At 37.8% G+C, this 23,413-nt stretch overlaps 1 protein-coding gene across 1 annotated transcript in view; it reads right to left on the bottom strand.

Annotated features, from left to right (window-relative positions):
- Window positions 1-20,505, bottom strand: part of hpse2 (heparanase 2) — a 51,320-nt gene extending 30,815 nt beyond the window's left edge. The window contains exons 1-3 of the mRNA XM_004555815.2: window positions 20,115-20,505; window positions 18,269-18,423; window positions 17,026-17,187 (exon numbers count right to left, since the gene is read on the bottom strand). Of these exons, the coding sequence (XP_004555872.2) occupies window positions 17,026-17,187; window positions 18,269-18,423; window positions 20,115-20,500 (703 nt within the window). The 5' untranslated portion in view covers window positions 20,501-20,505. The remainder of the gene's footprint in view (window positions 1-17,025; window positions 17,188-18,268; window positions 18,424-20,114) is intronic.
- Between the last annotated feature and the right edge of the window lie 2,908 nt (window positions 20,506-23,413).

The raw sequence follows: 23,413 nt of genomic DNA, 5'->3' as shown, positions 1-23,413 counted from the left end.
ACGATCTTCATCAGGTCAAGGTCCAACACAAGACATGTGTTCAGACTTGTAAGCATTAGAAGTTATTAGAGTTATTATGAGATTAATGTGGGGACTTGTTTGGAGTCTGAGACAGAGAAAGGAGGACATTCTGACCCAAAAAAAAAAGAAGATTCAATTACATGAAAGTAATATATACATATGGTCTGACACTTTTGTTCTGTTTGCACCATATGTCCGTACACTTCATGTAAAGGAAAAACTTTAAAGCTTTTTACATGAAAATATGTATATTGTTGCTTTTATACTGTAGGATATAAAACTGCATTTTTACCATGTAACATATTTTACACTTCATAAACTGTTTACTTTTTTTGGCCAATGCAGGGCAGTTAAGCAAAGGGTGTGACAGTTTCACTACCAAAGATTAGTAACGCTGTCACCTACATAGAGGGTTGTTGTAAAGCTTCCGCCTCTTATCTGGTCAGCCATCTCGTCTCACACACCTCTGCTGATGCTGTAATTAAGCACTGAATGCTCTGTAGTTGTAGAGAAACAAAACTCCTCCACATACATAGGCTGGAATGAATGAGAGACTAGCCCAGGGCTTTACTGCCCTGAATCATCAAAGAGCTTGAACCTAAAATATTTTCAGGAGTCCTTTAAACACCCCACCTGCTTAGGATTCAGACACAGTGGCTATCTTCACAAGTTTTTAACAAATGCTTCTTTTAACACCTTCACCATCATATTCAAAAATTATACCACTGGCAAAGGGCAACAATGTGTTGGGGCATAATGGACATCTGCTACATTCCAGTTCAAAAAGGGTATCTTTGATCCCAGGCAGTGTGATGAATGAGGGTTATGAAGACCAGATCCCAAGCGGGCAGCAATGCAAACACACAGTATTCCAGACTCCCTTTCGCTGCTAGAATAATCACCATAATCACAGCAATCATCTTCCACTCTCAAACTATATCCACACACATTACTTATGCTTCACTTAAACTGGAGGTTCTTCAGCTGAACGTGCAGAGCCAGATTAAACAGTTACTGAATCACCATCTTGCATAACAACTTTTATAGGTAATTATACATTTATAATATCAGATGCTGGGAAAAGACAGAAAATGTTTATAAAAATGCTACTACGTAATGTGCAGACCATACCGACTACATAAGCCATTTGTTATTTTGCAATTCAAATCTAATCACTTATAACTGCACTAATTAAATATAATTGACTGAATGATGGAATAACATTTTAGAAATGTATGTATTATTTTCATAATAATTCTCGGATAATACCTGAACCAATACTTTGCCAGTGAGTTCAAGCCAGAGAAAAAAATCCTACAGGTCTCTTAAGATGATAAAATCATCATATTTTCAGGTTTAAAAAAAATGATACATTATGAAATTAGAAGATAAAAATTTGAAGATTAGAAGACAAAAGTGCACAATTGCTAATTTAGCACAGTATAAAATACTAAAAAAAAATGTTTCAAGGTTTTAAATTTACATTCAAGGAGACCTTTTATGGGTTTTTTTCATATCTATTATATTCTTCTGGAATGTCATGGAATAACTTTAGTCACAAAAACCAAAACCTATATATGTTATGTTGGCTCTCTACACAGGAACTCAGTTCTTTCTGTCTAAAACAGGCAGTTTTAGCTTTAAATCTTGTGGTCACTACTTAACGTGAAAAGATCTAACACTGCTATTTAGCAAACCTAAAATAAGCCCCTCAAATGTCTGTTTGGTAGATATTGTTCTCAGTGCCTGCTTATTGTGTGACATATAGGTCAAAAGCTGTATATACTTGTGCAACATAGGATGGAATCACTGCAAAGTCCTTTTCTACAGCTTGCACTTGGATGTCTGCAGCTTTAATCATGGACCTCTACCTTCAAAGCAAAGCAAACAGTCCAACTTCTGTGTCAGACTGACTCAAAATCACAATGAGGATCATCAGTGGTGATGAAAGCTGAGGTTTTTTTGACATTCATAGGTTTGTGCACTGAGAATTTGTTACTCACGATCAGCATCTAAGCATGCAGTTGTACTGGTATCTGATGGAAGAGATTTGCTGCAAATCACCTCAACAATGGTGCGTGTTATTGTACAAAACTGTCCTTTACCACAAAATTTAATTTAAGTTGAAGGATCAGAGTTTTAACACCGTGGAGGAGATCCAGCACGTTGCAGATCAACACAGTTCTTGATCTAAAAACAAGCAGCAGTCCTGGAAGCGATCGTTCCATTCACGTGGCCATAATGGAGATAGCAGTGAATTTTATAAAAGGTGAGAGTTTGCTTTTTATGACTAACGTGGATAACATAAACCTTCGATCGCACCTTGTTCGAATAACATTAAATGTCTGGTTTGGAAATGCATGATAAGACGTCAGTTCTACAGCAAGCTTTAAAATGACATCATCATCAGATTTCTCCAGCAAAACAACCTTCAGTCCCATGAGATTTTTACAGCACCTAGTATGACAGAGATGATATTCCTGCCAGATTTTCAAGGAAATAAACACAGAAACATTTTCCAACTAATCACCTTAACAAATCACATCATCAAAAGTCCTCTCAAACCATCCTCTCAACAGTCTTGTGCTCTGGCTAAGTTTCATGATGTTGTCTGCTGAGAACCTAATGCTATAACAAATTGAGCCTATTCTTCATCTGAAAACATTTTTTACTCCATTTGCTTTCCATCTACACAAGGACTTATTGGCAGAGGCTAGAATGCAAGTGAGATTTTGATTTGTTTTATTATTATGTTTTGGTCAATTAGTCTGTTGAGATGTTTGCGGTTTAGAAAAATGACATTCTTCTTTAGTGCTCTAACACTTGTGGCGGTACTTTTAACCGATGCAAAAACCATATTGTATGCTAAAATATTTGAATTCAATCACACATATTTTTCCAGTTTTACAAATAAATACCATTTCATTTACACCCAGTGTAGGAAACCTCAAAAATACATTGCTGTGTCAAAATATTACTGCAAGTTCATCCATCAGAATAAACATTTTTAGCATTAGTGATTTGATTTGCACCATTTACCAGAATATCCTTTAGAAAGCAGTCCAAGTAATGTCTGCTCACCAGTAATGCTGATGTACTGAATTTATTTTAGGATTTACTTTTCCCCCTCAAATCTTGATCCTAGATTATTTAACCATTAGAAACAGTGTATGACATTAACCCCATGAGGGACAAGTGGCAGAGTCATGCTAAGAAGTAGTTAAAACAAATAATTAATACATAATTAGGATTTTATAAGCATTGTTTTTTTGTACCTGCTTACAGTTGACAGTAATGTGCTCTGTACATTTTTCAGATCCTAAACATATTTTTAGTAACATAATTACATTTATATTATAAAACACAAACGGAAATATGACTGAACTATAACTATATGATAAAATCGAAATCTTTACCAAGTGTGTAGAAGGACTATGCTTGTACATGCCATGCAGTTTAGACAGCTTACAGTGTCTTTTTCAACGTTTCAGTAAAGGTTGCCAGTAAAGAGAAGATGCTCAACATCTGGTGGGACTAAGATGTTTACATTAGAACTTCAAAAATGTTTCATGTTGGGGGATAAGAAAATCAGGAGATTTTAGAAGATAAAAAGGCAATGTGTCTTGTAATATCTTCAGTATTTACTCTTAAACGCTGGAGACAGCTGTCCTTCATTTGCTTAAAACAAAAACAAACATCTAACATCACCTGAATCCGCTGGATCATTTTTCACATAAATATGCACTGAGACGTTGGCTTAAAATTTTTACCGCTGACACAAGTTAGACTAAAAGCAATCAATTTTTGATATTTCTATAATTGACGTGTACTTATTTTGTATACACATACATATGATGAGTGAAAAATTTAAACTCAAGGCAAATCTAAAAAAGCATCAAAAGATGCCAGTTGCTTAACATTATAGCAGAATCAGCTACGGCTTTGCTTCAGTGTTGAGATTCTAATGTTGCGATGAATGCACAGGAGTCTTGGCTCAGCTCAGTTCCCATGTCTCTTCTAGACCTACAGTAAAGGAGTTTGAAGGCAGCAGACTTCAGCAGGGGTAGCCTAAGTAATGCAGAGCCAGGCTATTAGTGTTGTGAGTAGGGCATGCTGGCTCAATCAAACCCTGGGTTCCCTACTCTGCCAGCGGACAGACCAGGCCAAGCCAAACATCTGCTCCTGGTTAGAGGTGTCGGCTCCTGCCATTCACAGCAAAAGTTCAAAACCTCAGGGAAAGATTTCACTTGGCCTCTTCTTGCCTGGGCCACTGCAAGCAGTCCTGTACTCTCCCTAAGGGAATGCAGGTCTGAGGAACGTACCACGAAAATTCAATTCCAGTTTTCCTTTCCGTGCTTCGCTCCTTTGACCGAGGCAAATTTCATTACACACTTATGGACTTATAAAATTCCTTTAATAACAAAGTGCATTGTCCCACAGACCAGGGTTCCTTTAAAGCCAAATCGCACCAGAGCAAAAGGGCTTTGAGGCCAACCATCTATAAGAACTGAGATGCTTTAATGCATGAAACACACTCTACTCCAATTTTTTTCCCCATCCTTTTCTTTCTATTTTCCTTCTATTTCTTTACAACACATAAACAGTTGTATAATATGGTTAAGACATAAAATAAATAAGTTAAGTGGGCTGCACTGCTTAAGTGATGAAAGGCCATAAAATATCTTACATATTTCCTCTGTCATCTTGTAACAATCAATCAGCTGGCATCTAATAAAATCTCCAAATAAAAACCCAAAGCACCAAATTACTGGATACTTAAGCCAATTAACAAAAACAGAAACAAAGAGAGACTCTGGAAAATGAGAAAGAAAACAATTTGGTCACACATCTAACATTATGCCTCTATTACTCTTCTAATGAGCCAAAAAACTTTACGGAGGTGACTGATTTTAAGTTGAAGCCAAACAGCTATCTGTTGTTGGTCTCAGTAAAAGTAGGTTACCATCCTAACATTCAAGCATAAACTGGCTTCCATATGTGTCCGTCCAAGTTCCTAATGTTTTTTTTTCTTTTTGTTTTTTTAGAGATTTACAAACAAACAAAATACAGGCTCTGATAGTGATGTGGGTTCTGACTTTAAGACTTAGACTCAAGGCTCTATCTGATCAAAACACACAGCCCACCGTGCTTCTCTCACTTCAGTTTACAACATTTTTCAAGTGTAAACAAAAACCCACACTGTAATCCATTACTCCCTAAAGCTGCTCAGTGATCAGAATCTTTCACAATAAACAGAAATGAAAACAAGCAACAAAAAAAAGGAAAAAAGGGGAAAAAATACAAAGAGACGATTCCCCTGTGAAGTCGGTTTCCTTGTAAGACTTTTTAGCAATTTCCTGCAACTCTGGATTATGTTGTTTGAGCACTGGATTTGTTTGTTTTTTTTGGGATAAAGTCTATGAATCGTTGCTGTGGAAGGTAGCTGGGCACCTGCAGTTTTAATCTTTCTAGAGGACACGATACTCAGCTTTTGTCTGGATTTTCATTATAGAGATCTGAAGGAAGGAAACAACTAATGTTGTTTATAGGTAACTATATCGACACAGAGCATGATTTGACATACTTGAGCCACTTTCTTTGTAAGTTAGAGATGTACTTGATGCATACTCATGTTATATATCTACAGACTGTATTTAAAAGATGGATATGTCTCAGGGTCTGAAAAGTGAAGCAAATGTGCTTTAAACCTGCAGCATTACTAAAGGACGTGGCGTGCACTCGCACTGTTAAAAAACGTAAGTCGAATTCATCAGAAGTCCAAGAAAAATGACCCCATTAGTTACTTAGGGCCAGATTTACTGAGGAATTAGTGTATTTCAAATGCAAAAAAAAGACATGCTTTCTTTTACGTTAAATATTAGCAAAATTAGCAGTAAACTGCATGTTGCAAGCATTAATAAATCAGTTTTCAATACTGATTTATTATTTGCATGTTCCCACCTCCTTCATTCAATGTTGTTACTGTGTTATCTTTCTATTTAAAAAAAACAAACCAAAAAAACCCCCCATCAAACCCAGTTTATGCTGGTACAATTTAGTTTAAAGCCTTCTTCAGTACAGCATGATTTTTTTTCTTTTTAATTAGGCCTTTTAGACAAAAATGGGGTCTGATTTGATTAGTGGATGTGCTATAATAGACAAATCTCCATCTTACTGCAAATCCTGGACTTGTCAGTCCATATTTCAAAATGTTCAAGTTGGTGTTTCAGAACAGTATTTTTACCAGCCACCAGGTGAAGTTATCCATATTATACATACAGTTTATGGTTGGTTGCACATCAGAACTTCAAGATAATAGATGTGTGAAAAGATAACTCCCAGACTGAATAATGCATGTATGTCATGCATGTCCTGAGCTTTTTAATGCAGAAATATTGCTTTAAGAACAGCAGGATTTGCATAGTTCAGAGGCAGCTGTTAACAATGAACTGATATGACTCTGTAACAAATCAATGAGTCCCAGTAAAGTAGCAGGTATATTTGAGGATGTTGCCTCAACACAGTAATTCTTTCTTTGAATTCTCACACTGAGGTACAAATTTACAATGGAGGAATTGCATTATACTGCTGTTTGTCATTTGAGTTATGTGTTGGAAAACAACTTACAATTTACTGAGCCAATACTGAAGCCACTTAAAAAAAATCTGGCATCAATCTTCACTTTGTTACATCATTTGAATTATTTATTAAATATATGAGATCATTTTGGGATATGTGGGTCAGTGAGTAGATGGAAGAGGACAATAATATATATTGTTAAGTAATGGGTTTCATAATCAAGAATATTATGCATTTTTTTCATTTGTTTTGTTTTTTGTTTTACAAATAACAGGGTCTTCAGACACCACCTCAAAAACAATATATTTACACATAAAAATTTAGGAAGTAGCTTCTTTACACATCCCTCTAAGGCACCTAGATGTCCTCTTTTTATGTCCAGGTCAAAGGTCATGGACAGCCAGCAGCAAGGCCCCTGAAGCAGATAGAACTTGCCCTTTATTTCCTAACCACTTCAACAAGGAGACACATACTTTCTCAATTATGGTGTTTCCCCTCCTTTCTTAGTGATAACAAGTTTTTTTTAATAGTTTTCTAAAGGCAACTGTGATTTCTTTTAAGCTATGAAAATAGAAGTACATCAGAAACAATATAATATGGTATTTTTATAAACATGCCAAAAAAAATCATTTTAAAAATTGACTGTCCTGATTTCCATCCATCAGTGGTAACAAGAAATTGACACAAGCTAGTGGGTTGTGAAAGATTTTTGGAAACACCCTAGTTATTAAAGATGTTTTTGGAAGGGTGCTTTGAAGATGTTATTTGTGCTCTGAGGCTGTTGGGAAATCTAACACTTGTGAAGCTACTGATCCCTGAACATTTACAGGTTTGCTCAACCTTGAAGGCACAGTTTACACCACAGGTGTTGGCTTGTGCGATGGATCTTAAGTGCTGGGCCTGGCTGAGATGGTAAAAGATTGTTCTAGAGAAAAACTGGAGGTCTCACATGAGTTGAAATGTTTTATTCATCTTCAAGTTTTGCTCTCTTTTTGCTCTTTATACTTCCGTTTTGATCAGTCTGTTGGTTCACTTCTCACTCTATTCATTCCCCATTTTTCCCCCCTTCTCTCTGCTCTCTTATTCTTCACTCATGCTCTTGTTTTCTCATTTTGAGAGTTGAGGGCTGTGCTGTGAATCTCCAACTCAGCAGGACACCATGGAGTGATAGATGGCCTCTGACAAGGTCCAACACAATCCAACATATGCTCCAAATGAAAAAAAAGGAACAGAATTAAACAGGGTTCACAAGTGGCCAAAGAAAAACATGCCAAACATGTATGAAAGCAACGTTTTTTTGAGGGGGGATGGGGTTTAGTGCACGATGACACAATAAGTTGAATATCCCCAGTGTTAAAGTATGAACACAAAGTATGAACCAAAGAGAGGAAAGAAACAATTTATCCAACAGGAATAATGTGAATGATTATGGTTAGAAAACATTGGGTGTATCTGGGGGTGGGCGTCCGGGTACACACCGGCTCACTCCTTGGCGGCTGCTTGTCGGGGCCTGGGGCCTGGGGCTCGCTCGGGCCCCTTTGGAGGTGGGGTGCCCCCGGCCTCTCGGCCTGGGGCTCGGTCACTCAGGCACAGCTGGGGGCCGGCGGAGCTCACGGGCGCGTCACTGCAACTCCCCCTGACTTCTGCTCCGCGGCTGCTGGGCGAGCCCTCATCTGGGACTCTCCTCAGCTCTTACTGGAACAGTGGCGCGGCTGCCCCTCTGTTGGTCTTCCTTGGTCTCTTGTATTCTGGGGGCCTCTGGATGTCTGGAGTTTTGATCTCCTCCATACCCACTTCACACCCTGGAGGACGGGGCTGTGGCCCCCCCACACTCCCTAGCAGATCATTACATGGAGAAACCTTTGGAATGCAAGCATGCTGATCCACACAGGTATGCACACATGGGTATTCACAGACGCGGACTAAAGCTTTCTTGGCTGCTGCCTCAAAGCACACTGTGCGCTGTCTATCTTGCGTGCTGCACAATATCGTTTATTATTTAGTAAATATTGATATCTATGACTAGCTAGTTTATTGTGATGGTGCTTTGTTTTCTCTATTATTATGTTGCTCTTTGTTGTTTGCTGTCTCCTCTGTTTGTTTGTTTTTTTCTCCATACAGGTGACCCAGGAGTTCTTTTTTTTTTTCTCTCTCTTCCCCCCCCTTCTCACCGTCTCTTCTCCCCTTTGGTTTTCTTTCTTTCTCTCCCCCTCTTTCTCTCATTCATTCCCCCTGTCCTATTTATTAAAAAAAAAAAAAAAAAAAAAAAAATGACAAAGGATGAACTGAAGCTCTGCCATCACGTAATGTCGCATACTGCTGTTTCTGATGTCATTTAGAAAAAAAAAAAAGAAAAGAAAAGAAAAGAAAACATTGGGTGCAAATCACATTAAACTAGAGGAAGAACGTCAGTCTGAAAAGGTGGTAAGTAGTCTCATCCATATTCTGCAACTGTGCATATATATTATATATCTAAAGTTACATTTACCACTGCAACTAAGTATTACAGAAACGTTAAGCAGAATGTAGGAGGAAAAAAATAATATTAAAATTATTCAGGTAAAACATATGAAAATATTTTATTTTAATTTCTTAATATAAAAATGTAATATAAAAGAACAGTGTTTATGTACTCATGCTAAAATTGACTCAACTCCTTAGATACGTACTGATGACGGCTCAGCCCCGCAAAACTGTATTCTCTCGCTACAAGAAATAGCAGACACTTTCCTGGAGCACACACACGCATGTAGCAATGTTGCCAACATTTGTGCGATGCTAATGAGTGTGTTAAATTCCAGGGTAAGTAGTTGAGAGAAGAAACATTAGCGTAACATTCTTAAACACCAAGTCAAATCACCTCTCTAAACAGCAGTTACAGCTTTTTAGCCCCTTACCAGACCCTATTTCCAGTGCAAACTGTACACACAATGAATACATATGGACAGGCACACACACAAACACACACACAGGGTAATCTCATAAATAACGGATGACAGCCTAAGAGTCAAATTAAGGAAATAAAATGTGTCTCACTGGTAATGAAGGAGGCATGTTTTCTGCCTCGGGATAACAACTTCATCTGGACCCATACACACACTTACAGTCTGTATAAACACACACACACACACACACGGAGACCTAGACACACATATATTCAAGAGGTACCAGCATTCCAGCAACAGAGCCATCCCACTGGTACAAGCTTGCTCAAAGCAGTCAAGAACACAGTGCCATGATTTGAAATTTGACACAAAACGTATGTTTTCTAGAGCTCTGAAGAAAAATGTGGAGGTTGGATGTCATGCCAAACAATCACGGGAGAGGAAGGACTGCTTTCAAACATTTCCCATGCATCAGGCTATTAAAATGACATTCGTTTGCAGGTTGCTGGCACTTGTCTCGGGGCATATTGCAAACACATGGAATTACATGTTATGTCCATCCATGATTTAAACACTGGGTATTCTTTCGATCAAGGAAAAACAGACACTTCTGGATCTGTGTAGGCCATGTGGAAAGAGTAAGGAAAAAAAGTTGGCTATATGGCAATCAAACGTTTGTCACGCTGAGATTACATCACTGGTGATAATTGTAAACTGACATGTAAGAATGAGAAAAAAGCACTTTATAAATTCAGCCAAACACACATAAAAAAAAAGGTCACACAAATTCACATGTAGTCATGTTCTGACTGAGCTCCTTTGTCTATAGATAATTCACTACTTTGAGTTATGCTGTAAATGGCTCTGTGTGTGAAACTGGTTGCAGTGACGTGCCGCAGGGTTTAAGTCTGGATCCAAATCTTTTCAGTGTGCACATGAACATGAATAATCTAATGATACAAGTTATTTAGAGAATGGTTGTTATTACAGATACACTTAAAATGAACATGACTTTAAACACATCTGCGCTAAGATGATACACATGGTGACCGAGAGGACAAATGCAATGAAGTAAATCCCTGAAAGCCACAAAATATATATAAAAAAACTACAAAGAAGGTTATGGTTCTGAACAAAAACCCAAAAGAAAAGAGCATGTCTTGTTTCAAAAGATATAAAAGCAGATGGGATACATTTTAAGCCAATAGGTAAACTAAAGTGCAGAAAATTTGCTCAAGGTGTGCAAGTAATGAAGACATTAATAATTTTACTACTCACTTTAAATTTATGGTGTGTTTTTTTGACACATGGATCCCTTTTGTAACTATAAATCCTGTTTTTGTTAACTGGTTTTCAGGCAGGTCATTGTCAGAAAAATATTGACTTTTCAAATCAAGTGTGTGCCCAGATTTCAGCGTGTGGATACCAACAGTACTGTCCCCAGTCTGGTTCTAATGCGCTTTCATAAGTGTGTGTATTGCATCTAATGTAATACTGCAAAAAAACAACAAAAAAACCCAAAAAAACAAAACAAAAAAACTACTATGTAAAACCTAAGACCGGAAAACAATTCTGAATTTCAAACAGAATTTAACGCTAATTTGGAAAAGCTTATTTTGGGTATTATCATAATAGGCTTTGTCCAGTTTGCAGTTACTGCTTGAATTGGCAGAACACAAAACAGTCCAATTTAAATATTTCTTCTTTGCAATAAATAAAAAGTTTAAAAATGCAAAAGAATTTAATTAAAATTTGTGAAATTACTATTGCAAAACCTCTTCAACACAAACTCCATATAAGACAGCAGTAATTTTGCTTCACCTAAGTGTGAGTGCAGTTTGAAGGCAGAAAAATACTTAAAACTCACACTTCACGTATCTGTGAAAAGAAATGCTATGCTTCTGACTACCTTAAGCTATTGGCAGGACAACACAGCAGGGTTCTAGCATCGCTTCTTTTAATAGTACAATAAAGTAAACAGTTGGGCAATACGTTGCATGAAAAAATATGCACACAACCTTTAATGTTTTTTCAACTACCTCCACTCTGTCCAAGAACCGCAATAGCTGCTCATATCTAATAATATCATTATGGATATATACAAATCAAAGCAGATTATATTCACTCTCCTGCTGACATGGCAACTGGCTGCACTGTAGTGTTACCGTGTGAAACTTGGCAGGGGAAACTCTCATAAATCTGTATTCAGCAGTGAGCTAAAGATGGTCCGGGTACTGAAGCAGCTGCAACACCAAAAACCAAATCCATTACAGTTCACGCAAAGTGTGAACATACTAACTGAGGCAATTTTAAACAAAAAGATGAGGAAGCCGTTGGAGAAACACTTCTGGTCACTCACGAAAGAGTTTAAAGCATACGATTAAGAAGAGGAGTGATAAAGGTCTGGGAGAAGATGGTGAGCAGAACAAATACAAAGAATAGAGCATGTTTCCCAGTGCTGCGAGAAAATGTGTTTTGATTTTTTAAAAAGAGAAAGTTATAACTAGAGGCTACAGACAGCTGTGCCAGTTTGTTTTGATGAAAACATTTTCAAGCCATTCACAGATGTTCAGTGAATTCCCCGTTCTGTTCCTAATGTTTGTCTTTCCAGATTTTTAACATATTCCTGTATGTTAGTGTCTCATTACGCTTTCTGTCAAGAATTTCATTTCAGTTTTCACAGTTGTACTGCACACAGGATAGGAGTTTTTCGCACAAAAAATCCGATTTGATATCTGAGCTGGGGTGAAATATTTCAATATGTGTTTACACATTTGATGTGCAGTTTTACATCAAGTGTGTACACAAAAGTACAGCTGGTTTCACAAGCTAGAGTGCAGCAGTGTGTACAGTATTAATGAAAACAGTCAAACGTAATAATCAAAGTTTGCATGTCCAGCCCTGTTCATATTTTCTAGCAGGCTTAGAAAGGCTATCCACTAACTCTGTGGAACATTTGAGATATGCATACAGTGAAATTCTCCTCTATTCTCCCATATGTTGCAACTCAGAATCTGAACACTGACTAAGTCACTGAAACATACAGTCGTTGACAAAAAACCCTTCAGTTTTACATGTAGACTTCATGTTTAGGTAGAATTGTACACACGCCAAACAAACTACGTGGCCAAGATTTCATTTAAGCACAATGACCTTTATCAAGTGCACAAGAACATTTGTTGCAAAGAATACATTACATAAACATTAACATATTTCACTTTTCTGTCATTCTTCTCATGTTTCCTGGGGAGCTATGCATCTTTCTGTTAGCGGTTTCTAGCCTTGACTGTGCCAACTTACAGAGAGAGGCTCATGGTATTAGTGTCTGATCTACTCTCAGTAATGTTTGCGTATACCTAACAACTGATTAAATCCCATAAACATTCATGTCACTTAATACTGCGAGTGTGAGATCAGACTAAGAAACAGAGAAAGAGTAGAGGCTAAATTGTGACGTCAGGCTCCAAACCATCTGCTAGATCATGAAGCCAACATTTGACTCATCTTACATTAAAATAATATTCTTAAGTGTGTCATCTCAAACCAAAATTTGATCAAGTGAAGTGGTCATCTTTGTCTCACTATACTCAATTAAAATAAATTCATCTCTATGTACCATCACATAATGACTCCTCTTTGCAATAGTTTGTGCAGGGGACACTACTAATTTAAAGTCCTAATAACTTTACTCCTTCTGCAGTGATCTTCATTCTTGGCTTCTCCAACAAGCAACAGCTGGCTTTAGCAAGGACCACAAAACTGCCAGTTATCTTGGAGTTTGACATCTTGCCTTTATGAGGAAATCAACTGCTAATCAACTGCCATATTTCATCAAGATACTTCCTCCCCCAATGATATAACTATTCACGCATGTAAACATAAAATAACCAACCAAATAATACTATTACCTCAGTGTCTGGGTAGGGCTGCATTGAATATGACAAATATTGATTTTATGCAGTTTTTGCAAAAGGTATAAGAAATCATATCATAATATTCATATTCAGTATTGCCTAAAGACAGACTCTGCTTTTTAAATTTTAACAGCAAAGGACAGTGTAGCTTTTTGTATCTCTGTCACCATATATGTGTATGTATATATATATATATATATATATATATATATATATATATATATATATATATATATATATATATTTTAGTGTAGGCACAATGCAGTTTCTTCCCATTGGTGCAGCTGTTTTCAGCTAGAACTATAAAAACACGGATTAGATGAGTTCTTTTTGTATTTAATGTCAAAGAAAACATTTCAAGATCATTGATACTTTTAAAGTAAAGTAGAACACTTTCCATTCACTCTCCTGCAAGCAGCTGCAGACCTCATTACTGACAATGTCCTCCTCTTCACTCTTGCTTCTCAGATTTCTCTGTTTTTGGAAGATTTTCTTCTGGTTCCTATTCACAAATACTGATCTTCCAGTTTTATATGACAAGAATAACACAGTATAGGAATTCCTAAATTGAATTGTGTCTATCCTTTGAGTATTCAATACATGAACGAGGTTTTCAATGTCCCAAGTTGAACGAACTGGTCGCTTCATTCAGTGTAAAACATGCCTATCCTCATGTGAAATCAGAATAGCTAAACTAACAGTAAATATAAGAGAGGTGTTGTGTTATGAAGAAAAGGAAACTGATAGAGTTAGAGAAGAAAAAGTAAAGCAAAAAAAGAGAAAAAGGTCCAGGAAGTGATCCTTGATGGAGGAATATTCTCCTGCAGAGAGACATGAAATGACGCTCGCCATGACCTTGTCTAAGGTCATGGTAATTTCTCAACTTCATACCCCAGCTGAATGTGTCTGCGCATGTAAACTCAGAGTGGCCCCATTACTGATAGCTCTAACAAGCCTAGGCCAAAGGTCAGACAGTGGTGAGTGGAAAAGGATGGAGAGAGACTGTTAAAGGTCTTTAAAACACCACCTGCCTTTACACACACACACACACACACACACACCACAAGCACACACACCCACCCACACAAACACACACACACAGATCTTGACTAATTGTTACCAGACCATATTTAAACACATCCTTAGTGCCTCTGAACCCCTGTTTCTCTCCAGCACAGAGATGAAGTTTCTGCACAGATTGGACTTTACACACAAACATGTTCACACTTTCAGGACTTTTTCAGTGTCATCAGCGTGCATTCTGGTGACTTATTTCTCAACTAATGGTTGCTCAGTTCCACATTTTTTGTTTTTGCACCTTTAAAAGAAACCAATAGCCTCACCAATTTCCTTAATAGATTCAAATAATTGCTTTTAGCTTAGCCTGTGTTTGGAAAAATTTGATGTTTTTGTGAAAAGACTTTCGCTAAATTAAGTGCAGTCTGATAAGAAATGTGGCACCTGCGTAAAACTAGCATTACCCTATGGGTCTCCAAACTGAGGTTTTACCATTTAAAAGGACATGATTCTCCATGAGTCCCAAACACTTAAAATGTCTCAAATCTAGGAAAATAACAATTAGTTCATATTCACAAAAGGTTAAATGTATCAATATTTTAAGATTATACTTCATCAACTTGCTTCAGCAAATTTAAAAACAGTTTGAAAACAGTATTTACAGGATAAAATAACATATCTTTTAGTCATTGAGACAAGCTGTTGCCTCTCCTCTATGCTGCTGCTGCTGCTGCTGCTAACATCCTCTTTGTGACAGGAAGCAGCAGGGTTTATGGGAAATGTGGTCTTAATTTTGAGCAACATTAGCACTATACTACATGTAAGACTGGGACTAGGTGTCCTGATCATGTTTTTTTAAGATTATGGCTATTTCTTTTTCAAGAAACAGCAACTCAGACAATATCAGAATGATAATGCAAATGATGTCAATGCATCACAACAACATTGTGTGTGTAATAAGTATTTGTTGAGATTTGAACTGCAGAACTGGATACTCCAACACTATTTTCTGCTGATCTTACAGTTTCGCACAGTAGTCATGTTATATGCTTTTCTGAAATTATACAAGTTGCATGTCTCAACAAGCTTGGCCATAACATCCACATTACTAGTTGCTCGTACTGTGTCTTTAAATTTGTATTCATATGAGCACCATATGACAACAATGCAAGAAAATATAATTACGTAATTGCTACCAGCATGTTTGATCAACAATAGATCTGGCTGTTAAAAAAAAAGACAAAGAAACAAACCCCCCAAAAAACTTCAAACTCTCATGCACAGTAGATGTCCAAAAATGCTGGAACTCTGTGTAAAATCTTCAGTTCCTACAGTGATACAATGAAATACTGCAAGGCCATGGGTTTTTTTTGCACAGTCAACAGATCAGTATTAATGATAGGGTGCTACAGTAAATAACTCCTGACCTGAACTTGTGAACTGACCCCACACCCGAGCAGGTACAAATTCTTCTTCTGTGTATTTGCCTACTGTGATAAATGCGATATGTCTGTGTTTTCACTGTTGCACTTGAGACTATTTGAAAATATGCAGCTGATGTATGGTCTTCATATCTGCCTCTATCACTCACACAGCAACACACAGAGGGTCTGTCCCAGGGAAGCAGTACAGTCTGAATACATGAAAAATACTCTGTAGACCAACTCATGCAAGGCTTTTTTGTTCTCTGCATGTTATGACCAAAATATTAGTGGCACATTCAACGGGGTTCAATTAACGTATATTTGGATTCTTTACATAATTTATCAATGACTTTAAGATTTGCATGGCCAAATATTTTTAATGTCTCCAGACAGAGAACACGTGGTCATGTACATCACTGTATCTAATGATTCCCTTCAACTCAGGTCCCTGCTAATTCCCAAGTCCAACATTACTTTTCCAAAAGAACTTACAGGTTTTGAAACTCTTTTTTGGGTGGTTCAGATTTTGGTATAAAAATCCCACCAACCCAAAACACAATTCCAACCCACTGACTTTTCAACATGCTAACGAAGATAAAAAGGGCGTGCATAAGACTTAACCTTCCTAGTAATCAACTACAATTTTATTTTGAATCCAAAGTCCTCTGAAACCAAACAAACAGCATGAATTAATTATTGCTGACAGATGCAGCCAATTTATTACCAAGTCCAAGTCTGTGGACTTTTCTGAGCAGTACAATACTTTTAAAACATAAATCCAATATTTTACTTTTGCCTCTGTTACTATCCTCTCCTGCAGCTTCTTATTTCCATCCCAATCAATCACAAAGGAAAACAGATAAGAAATGCAGCCCACCCAACATCAAGACGTCAGAGTTCCTTCTGCGGTCAGGTTGAGTTAACTGTAACCAGCGAAAATGTCAGTGCTCTGTTTACTTGCCTGCTGCTGCACCCCTATATCCATCCTTACATTCCTCCTTTACAAATTACATTTGTCATTCTGAAAGCTGATGGTTTACACTGGTGTGCTTTGAACCTCATGTGAGTGCACATGCATGTGTATGAACAAACTGCAGACAATACGCCAGGATATGAATAAGTGCCAAAAAAGGCCTATTTTGTGCGTGCGTGCGTGTGCGTGTGTGTGTGTGTGTGATCTCCTACCTGTTATTGTAATGTTGCTGTAGATGTTAGACAGCTGCTCTTTTAGCAGAACAAGCTGGGTGGTGGCTGCCTTCTCCCTCTGCAGCTCCAGCATTATATCAGGATGGCTGGCCAGTTTGCAGCCCTTCTGCTTGTCCAGTGCAATGTCACTGCGCACAATATCTGAAAACCAGAATGAATGGAAAAAATTATTATTTTATTAATATTTTTGCCATAGAGAAACCTATGTTGCAATTTTTCACCCCAAACTAATTGTACATATCTTTTTTTATTTTATTTTAAAATTGTAATTTGACACTGAAACCAGAAGGCTGCGGCAGTTTAACACACTGCCAAAGCCAGAACATAAAGTTATATCTGTAACCCAGTCTGTTACTATTCAAAGAAACACACGTGTTTTATTGATATCTAGCAAGACTAAGTATATAGACCACCTCCTTACATCGCCATTTACATCCTCAGTTGTGACTTTTTTTTATAACACACATTTATCTAAAATGAATACAGTCTAGTGCTCTGCCTTTATCATGTGTCTAACATGAAGTGTGCGATCAAACTATTTAAATAAAATTAATCCAAGTTAATTTTTAAAGTGTACACATTAGGGATGCGTTAAACTGTAGTCCACTGGGTTATACTAAGACGTGTTTCTAATATTTTTTCAACACACTTTAGTGAAGCCATATAAAAATATCTAGCCAAATATCTGCCGTTTTTTAATTTTTATTTATTTATGTTTTTTTTGTTTTTTATTTATGAAAAACTGAATATTTGGCTCTGCGGACCACGGCGAAAAGCCGCCATTGTGACATGAAATGTTAGGTAAACACAGGTGTTTCCAACAACTTTAATGAAGGTTTTGTGCTTTTAAGGTGTGAATCATAATTAAGATGATAACACCTGTGTTCATGTCATAACGTCCTGCTGTGAAAAAGGCATAACCATACTATAGGATCGATATATTAAAAACAGTTGTAGCGGCTAGTAAAATTATTTGTTTTCTAACTTTTCTTTTAAACTTCTGTTTCTCTCGTCTTCGCTTTCGTTTTAGCTAGGAGTCCTTAAACTGGCAGCGTAGCACAGCGTTTTATGAAGAAATAGGCAACCCTAGCTTCAGAGGATTTAACATTCCCTCAAAGAAATGGGGACTGACATGAGAGCAAACATTTAATCATCTTCTAAAAGTCGGTCTAAAATAAATACTGGGGCCAGAGAGAGAGGAGAAAATGTCATGTCTAATCACCGTCCTCGTAGTTTTTCAGATAGTAGTCTGGTCCCGGCCCTCTGAACTTGGCGAGGTTCTTCTGGTTGTTGAACTGCAGGAAGTCTGTTCGCTTTCCACCAAAGCGCAGAAACGCGGGCGACAGGCCTCGCGCCAGGGTCACGAGCCGCTTGGAGCTGCGGATATGGGACAAAAAGAAAACACTTCAGCAACTGGGTGGTTTTTACAGACTAGACTCACACGTTAAAACTGCTAACCTGTGTACATTTATAACGAGGGATATATTTGTTAAAGTCAGTAAAAAGTCTTCGTTCTCTGTGATCGTCCTGTCTCCCGTTCTTCAGTTCCGTTTACTTCAGACCATCCAGCTATTAAACAGATTAGCTACAGAAGAAATTGGATTTTCCCGTAACTGCTAATTTGCTGCAGGTCTATCATAAAACTTTTTCCCCTCGTCTGCAGACCCACGACGCATTTGGCAGCCACTACAGCAGGTAGTACAAGGCCATAAGCTGATGAACAAAGGATTAAAACGACACACACACATGCTTTGTGTAGTTGACGAACAATTCTATCCTCAATATTTTAAAAATATTTTTCCCAACTAACTTGCTGTTTCTTTACCTATTTTCTTTCATACACTCAAGCTGCCTTTTACTTATTCATGTTCTTTATTCACGTGAAATAGAGGCCGATCAAAAGGAGCGTGTAGTCCATACAAAGCTATTCAAGCTAAGTTCATATTTAGTGAGTATGAAGTTTTCATTTTTTTAAAAACTAATTCAAAGTATAGAGAGAAACTTCTACTTTGCTCGATTGTCAGTCTAAACCACATAATCCAGTTCAATTATGAAAAATGCGGAAACGGCCCACGAGTCTTACTGAATTTTTAATTTTGGTTGATCACACATATGAATCCTCGTCATTTCAATGTAAGGGTAACAAACAACAATACGAACTACAATAATAATAAATATAAAAATCAAAGTTGGAACAGTGGTTAGGTGACACGTAGAAGTGTAACGGCTATGTGAATAAAATATCAAATGTTGTCATATATTTACTGTAAAATAATAACCGAGAATGGGCCACGCGCGGATTAAGATGTGCTCATTCTTTGTCACTGAGTGGTTTCCAGTTTATATAAGAAGCTGTACCGAATAACATTATCTGGCATTACTCAATACATGTCATAGCGGGCCAGAGACTTCTTAGGGTATTGTCAGTGTGTTTAGTTTAAACACACTTTAAAGTTATTATTGAAAGTCTGGGTTTTAATAATGCTGCGCTTCATTAGCCAAAATATTGTGACAGTGGCGCGGGTCGTGGTCTCAGTCTGTGCTTTCCTCCAACTGTTCAGAGAAATACTCAGGGTGAAAAGTCAGCAGTAAATAAATAGTTACCCTTCATTATTAAAAAAAAAAAATGCAACATAGCTGCCATTGGAACCAGTCGATCTGTTCTTTTAGTTATTTTCAGAAGGTGAAAAGTAGATTGGCTAACTTATGAAAGTGACATTTTGCATTTTAGATTTAGATGGACATTAGATCATTTTTATCAAATCTTGATGCAACAGTGCACACTGTAGACTATAACAGCTGCAACCCTAAATGGACAGTTTTTGAAGGAATCGTCCACTCTCAGTGTAGTCTTTTTTAAAGTTAAACTTTGCGAACCTCAGTCAGAATCAGTATGGAGAACTGGACTGCTTGGTTCCCGGAGTGAGAAGGAAACGTGCTGGATCGATCCATGACAACTCAGACAACGTGGCTGCGTGCGTAATGAATAAAATAACCTCCAAATATTTTAGAGGAGGGCACCCATATAGATCGATGTAGACGACAAGCAGGAAAGGGTTCTTTTGTACCTCAGAAAGTCCAGCCATCCGTCTCTGATGATCGAGGGGTCCAGTTGGAGAGAGAGGAAGTTTTCGTTGAGGACTCTGATTGAACTGCGGGTGTTGACATCCAGGAGAACCAGCGTCCTCTCCAAGAAGCCTTGGCGCTTCCCAGCGACTGCAGGTCTCTGATACGTAGAGGAGGACGAGAGCACCGACTGCACCATCAAAATAAGCAACGATGCCAGCCACAGGGAGGGCCATGGGAATACGCGCGGAGAGGATTTGGGCATCTTCTTGGTTTGGAGAGCAGGGGGATCAGTGTGCGCAAAGAAGCTTAAAGGTGGAAAGAAATCAAGCACTAAACAAACTCTGCTTCCGAGGAGTTCGATGGCGGTTCTATACCTCGGTCTCATCGATCTGGATCTGTCTTCCTGTCTAGCTGTCTCACCCCCTCCGCCCCTGCCCCCCCGCCCCTCCGAGTATTTCTGGGAGCTGCACGCAAGAGCGCACGCCCCGAGCCAGCCTTTCCCATTGTGAGAGCAAGAACTGGTAGGAGGAGAGAAGACAGTACCGCCCCTCTAAGGTTCTCCGAGGTATGAGGACAGACTACTCGAAAGTCTTCCCAGTTCACAAGTATAAGAATTTAGTCTTACGAACTATGATTGCAGTTTTTTTTCCTAAACACCGAATACAGAGGTTATTGTTTTCTGAAGAAACTGACATTAATCGTTGTTTCTTAAAACGCTGTTATAATGGTAAAATCAAAATCAGATTTTGTAGAAAACTCGAGTTCAGTCCAGTAATTAAGGTATACTCAAATACCAACAAGTAAGAAAAGTACACATTTAGAACCGATTAAGTCCTTTGGGCGAGGATAAAAGGCTTTTTTCCTTAAAAATGATAAGCCATGGCGGCTGGTCCTTTCGGAAAGATAATAAGATAAGATAACCTTTATTAGTCCCACACGTGGGAAATTTGTTTTGTCACAGCAGGAAGCGGACAGTGCAAAAGTTATGAGGCAAAAATTAGAATACAATAAGAATAAATACAGTACACAACTGTACAGAATAGAATAAAATAAAATACTATATACAGTAGAATAAAATAAAATAAATATACAATAAGATAAAAATAGAATACAAATACTATATACAACTGAGTAAAAATACAACGATGACAGAAAGGATTATTGCACTTAGTATTATTGCATATGTATGGATGTGTGTGCTTGATCAGTTAAAGTCTTTATTATGGAGTCTGACAGCAGTGGGGAGGAAAGACCTGCGAAATCTCTCCGTCCCACACCGTGGGTGCCGCAGTCTCCCACTGAAGGAGCTGCTCAGTGCTGTCACAGTCTGCTGCATGGGGTGGGAGATGTTGTCCATCAGGGATGACAGCTTAGCCGCCGTTCTCCTGTCACTCACCACCTCCACTGGGTCCAGAGGGCATCCTAGAACAGAGCTGGCCCTTAATAATCAATCATTTAAAAAAAAAAGCTGAAGAAAAGCAAAACTTGGATTAAATGTATGCAATACTGTCATATGAAAAAAATAATTTTAGAATAACCATATTGATAGCGCAATGGGAGACTGTATAAAGATCTTCCAGAAGTTGTGCTTAGACTCACCTAAATAACAAAAATTCAGCTTCAAAACAAAAACAGATCTTGTCAGCAGCATAACTCATGATCATTGCAAAGGCTCTGCTTTCTTGACAAATAGATTATTGATTGCACATTTTAGAGATGGCACTTGGAGATGCCAGTCTGGATATTTGGCCTCTTTTCAGAAGCATTCAAAACCAGTTTGGGATGTAAGTCTCCGCACATGGAACTTACCTATAAATTCTTTATATGGCTTTAGTCCAGATGTTCTTGGGATACTTGTGAGCAAGCACACACCAACCAAAGTGCAGGCTACTGCGCTTCCCCCCATCCGCTTATTTCTTTTTTTCCAGGGCGCAATGCGCCAAGCTCTCCTCAGGCGATTGTCGTTTAAGGTCACTGCTGTCTCACAGATGAGCAACGAAGTACTTAAGAGAAAAAATGCACAAAGTTAAGCTCAATTTAATCGTTTCTTTCCGGTATACAACACCTACTCACGAATCCACGAAGCCACAACACAGAATCATCCAAGCAGTCAGGCTTTAGGTTTAGGGACACAAAAGTTCCCCCCCACAAAGCAGATTAAAAGATTTTATTTGGTACAAAGTGGGCTGATATTTCTTAGTGTCGCTCACGAGTGTCAGAAACTCTGACGTAACGTTCTCCGTGGGGTGGTAGCCTGTTTTCTCCGGCCTGTTAGAAGAAGCAGACCCACGGTCAACAAGAGCAGCAGAAAAGCACAAAGTCTGATTTTCCGCATTTCTTCATATTGTCAGTTGGCGCAGATAACATCATAATTAACATGCGCTTTCAATTCAACCACAGTTTTAGTTTTCAGTGGAAAAATATTTAACATTTTCATATAATTAGATCTCAAATGCGTTTTGGGACATCTATCTCACCCTTGAGGATATTTTATTCTAAAAGAAGGAAAACGGAACCTTTAGCCTATCGAAACAGCACTATCATATAATATTCTAAGAGGAAATGGCATGGATAATGAGGATGAGTACGCAGGAAATTTTTGTCTATTATATTTTCTCTTTGCTGTTGTTTTTGTGAATGTTAAACTCCTTTACGGCCTACCGATCGACTGTACTGCTGAAATTTGAAAACGGTTTGGTTTGTTGTTTTTGGATTTGAAACTCAAATTTAAACCAAACAAAACAGCACGGTGACTTTTTACACTCTCAGCTTCTCCACGGGCCGGTATAAAAAGAAGTGAAAAATGCACAAGTTATATATAAAGTTATGTTGTTAACTCTAAGCTGTCAGTGGAAGAAGAAAAACTTTCTAGGAAAATATTAAATCAGTTAAACATATTCAGTGAGGGAAAATAGTCTGCTACTATTACAATAGACTAGTTCTTCGATCAAATCTAACCTACTCTAATTTCGTATTTAATAATTTGAAGGGAGAGTTTAATCATGATGTGCGGTAATGTTCTCGTTGCTTCTTTTGAATGTAAACTTTACAATAGTTTGTTCAGGAAATGATTCGCAGCTTTAATTAAACTGAGTATTTTTCTGTCTGTTTTGTGTTTAATGTTAAAGACACTGCTGCTGTATAAAAATCAAGATCTGTTGCTGCAATCATGGGAAATTATTGCTTTGTGAGGGGAAAAAAAATTACTGACCGCAGCAGAAAAGCAGCACGAGTTATATCATTCATCCAGCAGGGTGTTTGAATAAAAGAATAGAGCATAGAGACGTTTAAAAACTTC

Source organism: Maylandia zebra, linkage group LG13 (assembly GCF_041146795.1).
Source record: "Maylandia zebra isolate NMK-2024a linkage group LG13, Mzebra_GT3a, whole genome shotgun sequence".
Taxonomy (NCBI): domain Eukaryota; kingdom Metazoa; phylum Chordata; class Actinopteri; order Cichliformes; family Cichlidae; genus Maylandia; species Maylandia zebra.
This window is presented reverse-complemented; position numbering and strand designations above follow the sequence as displayed.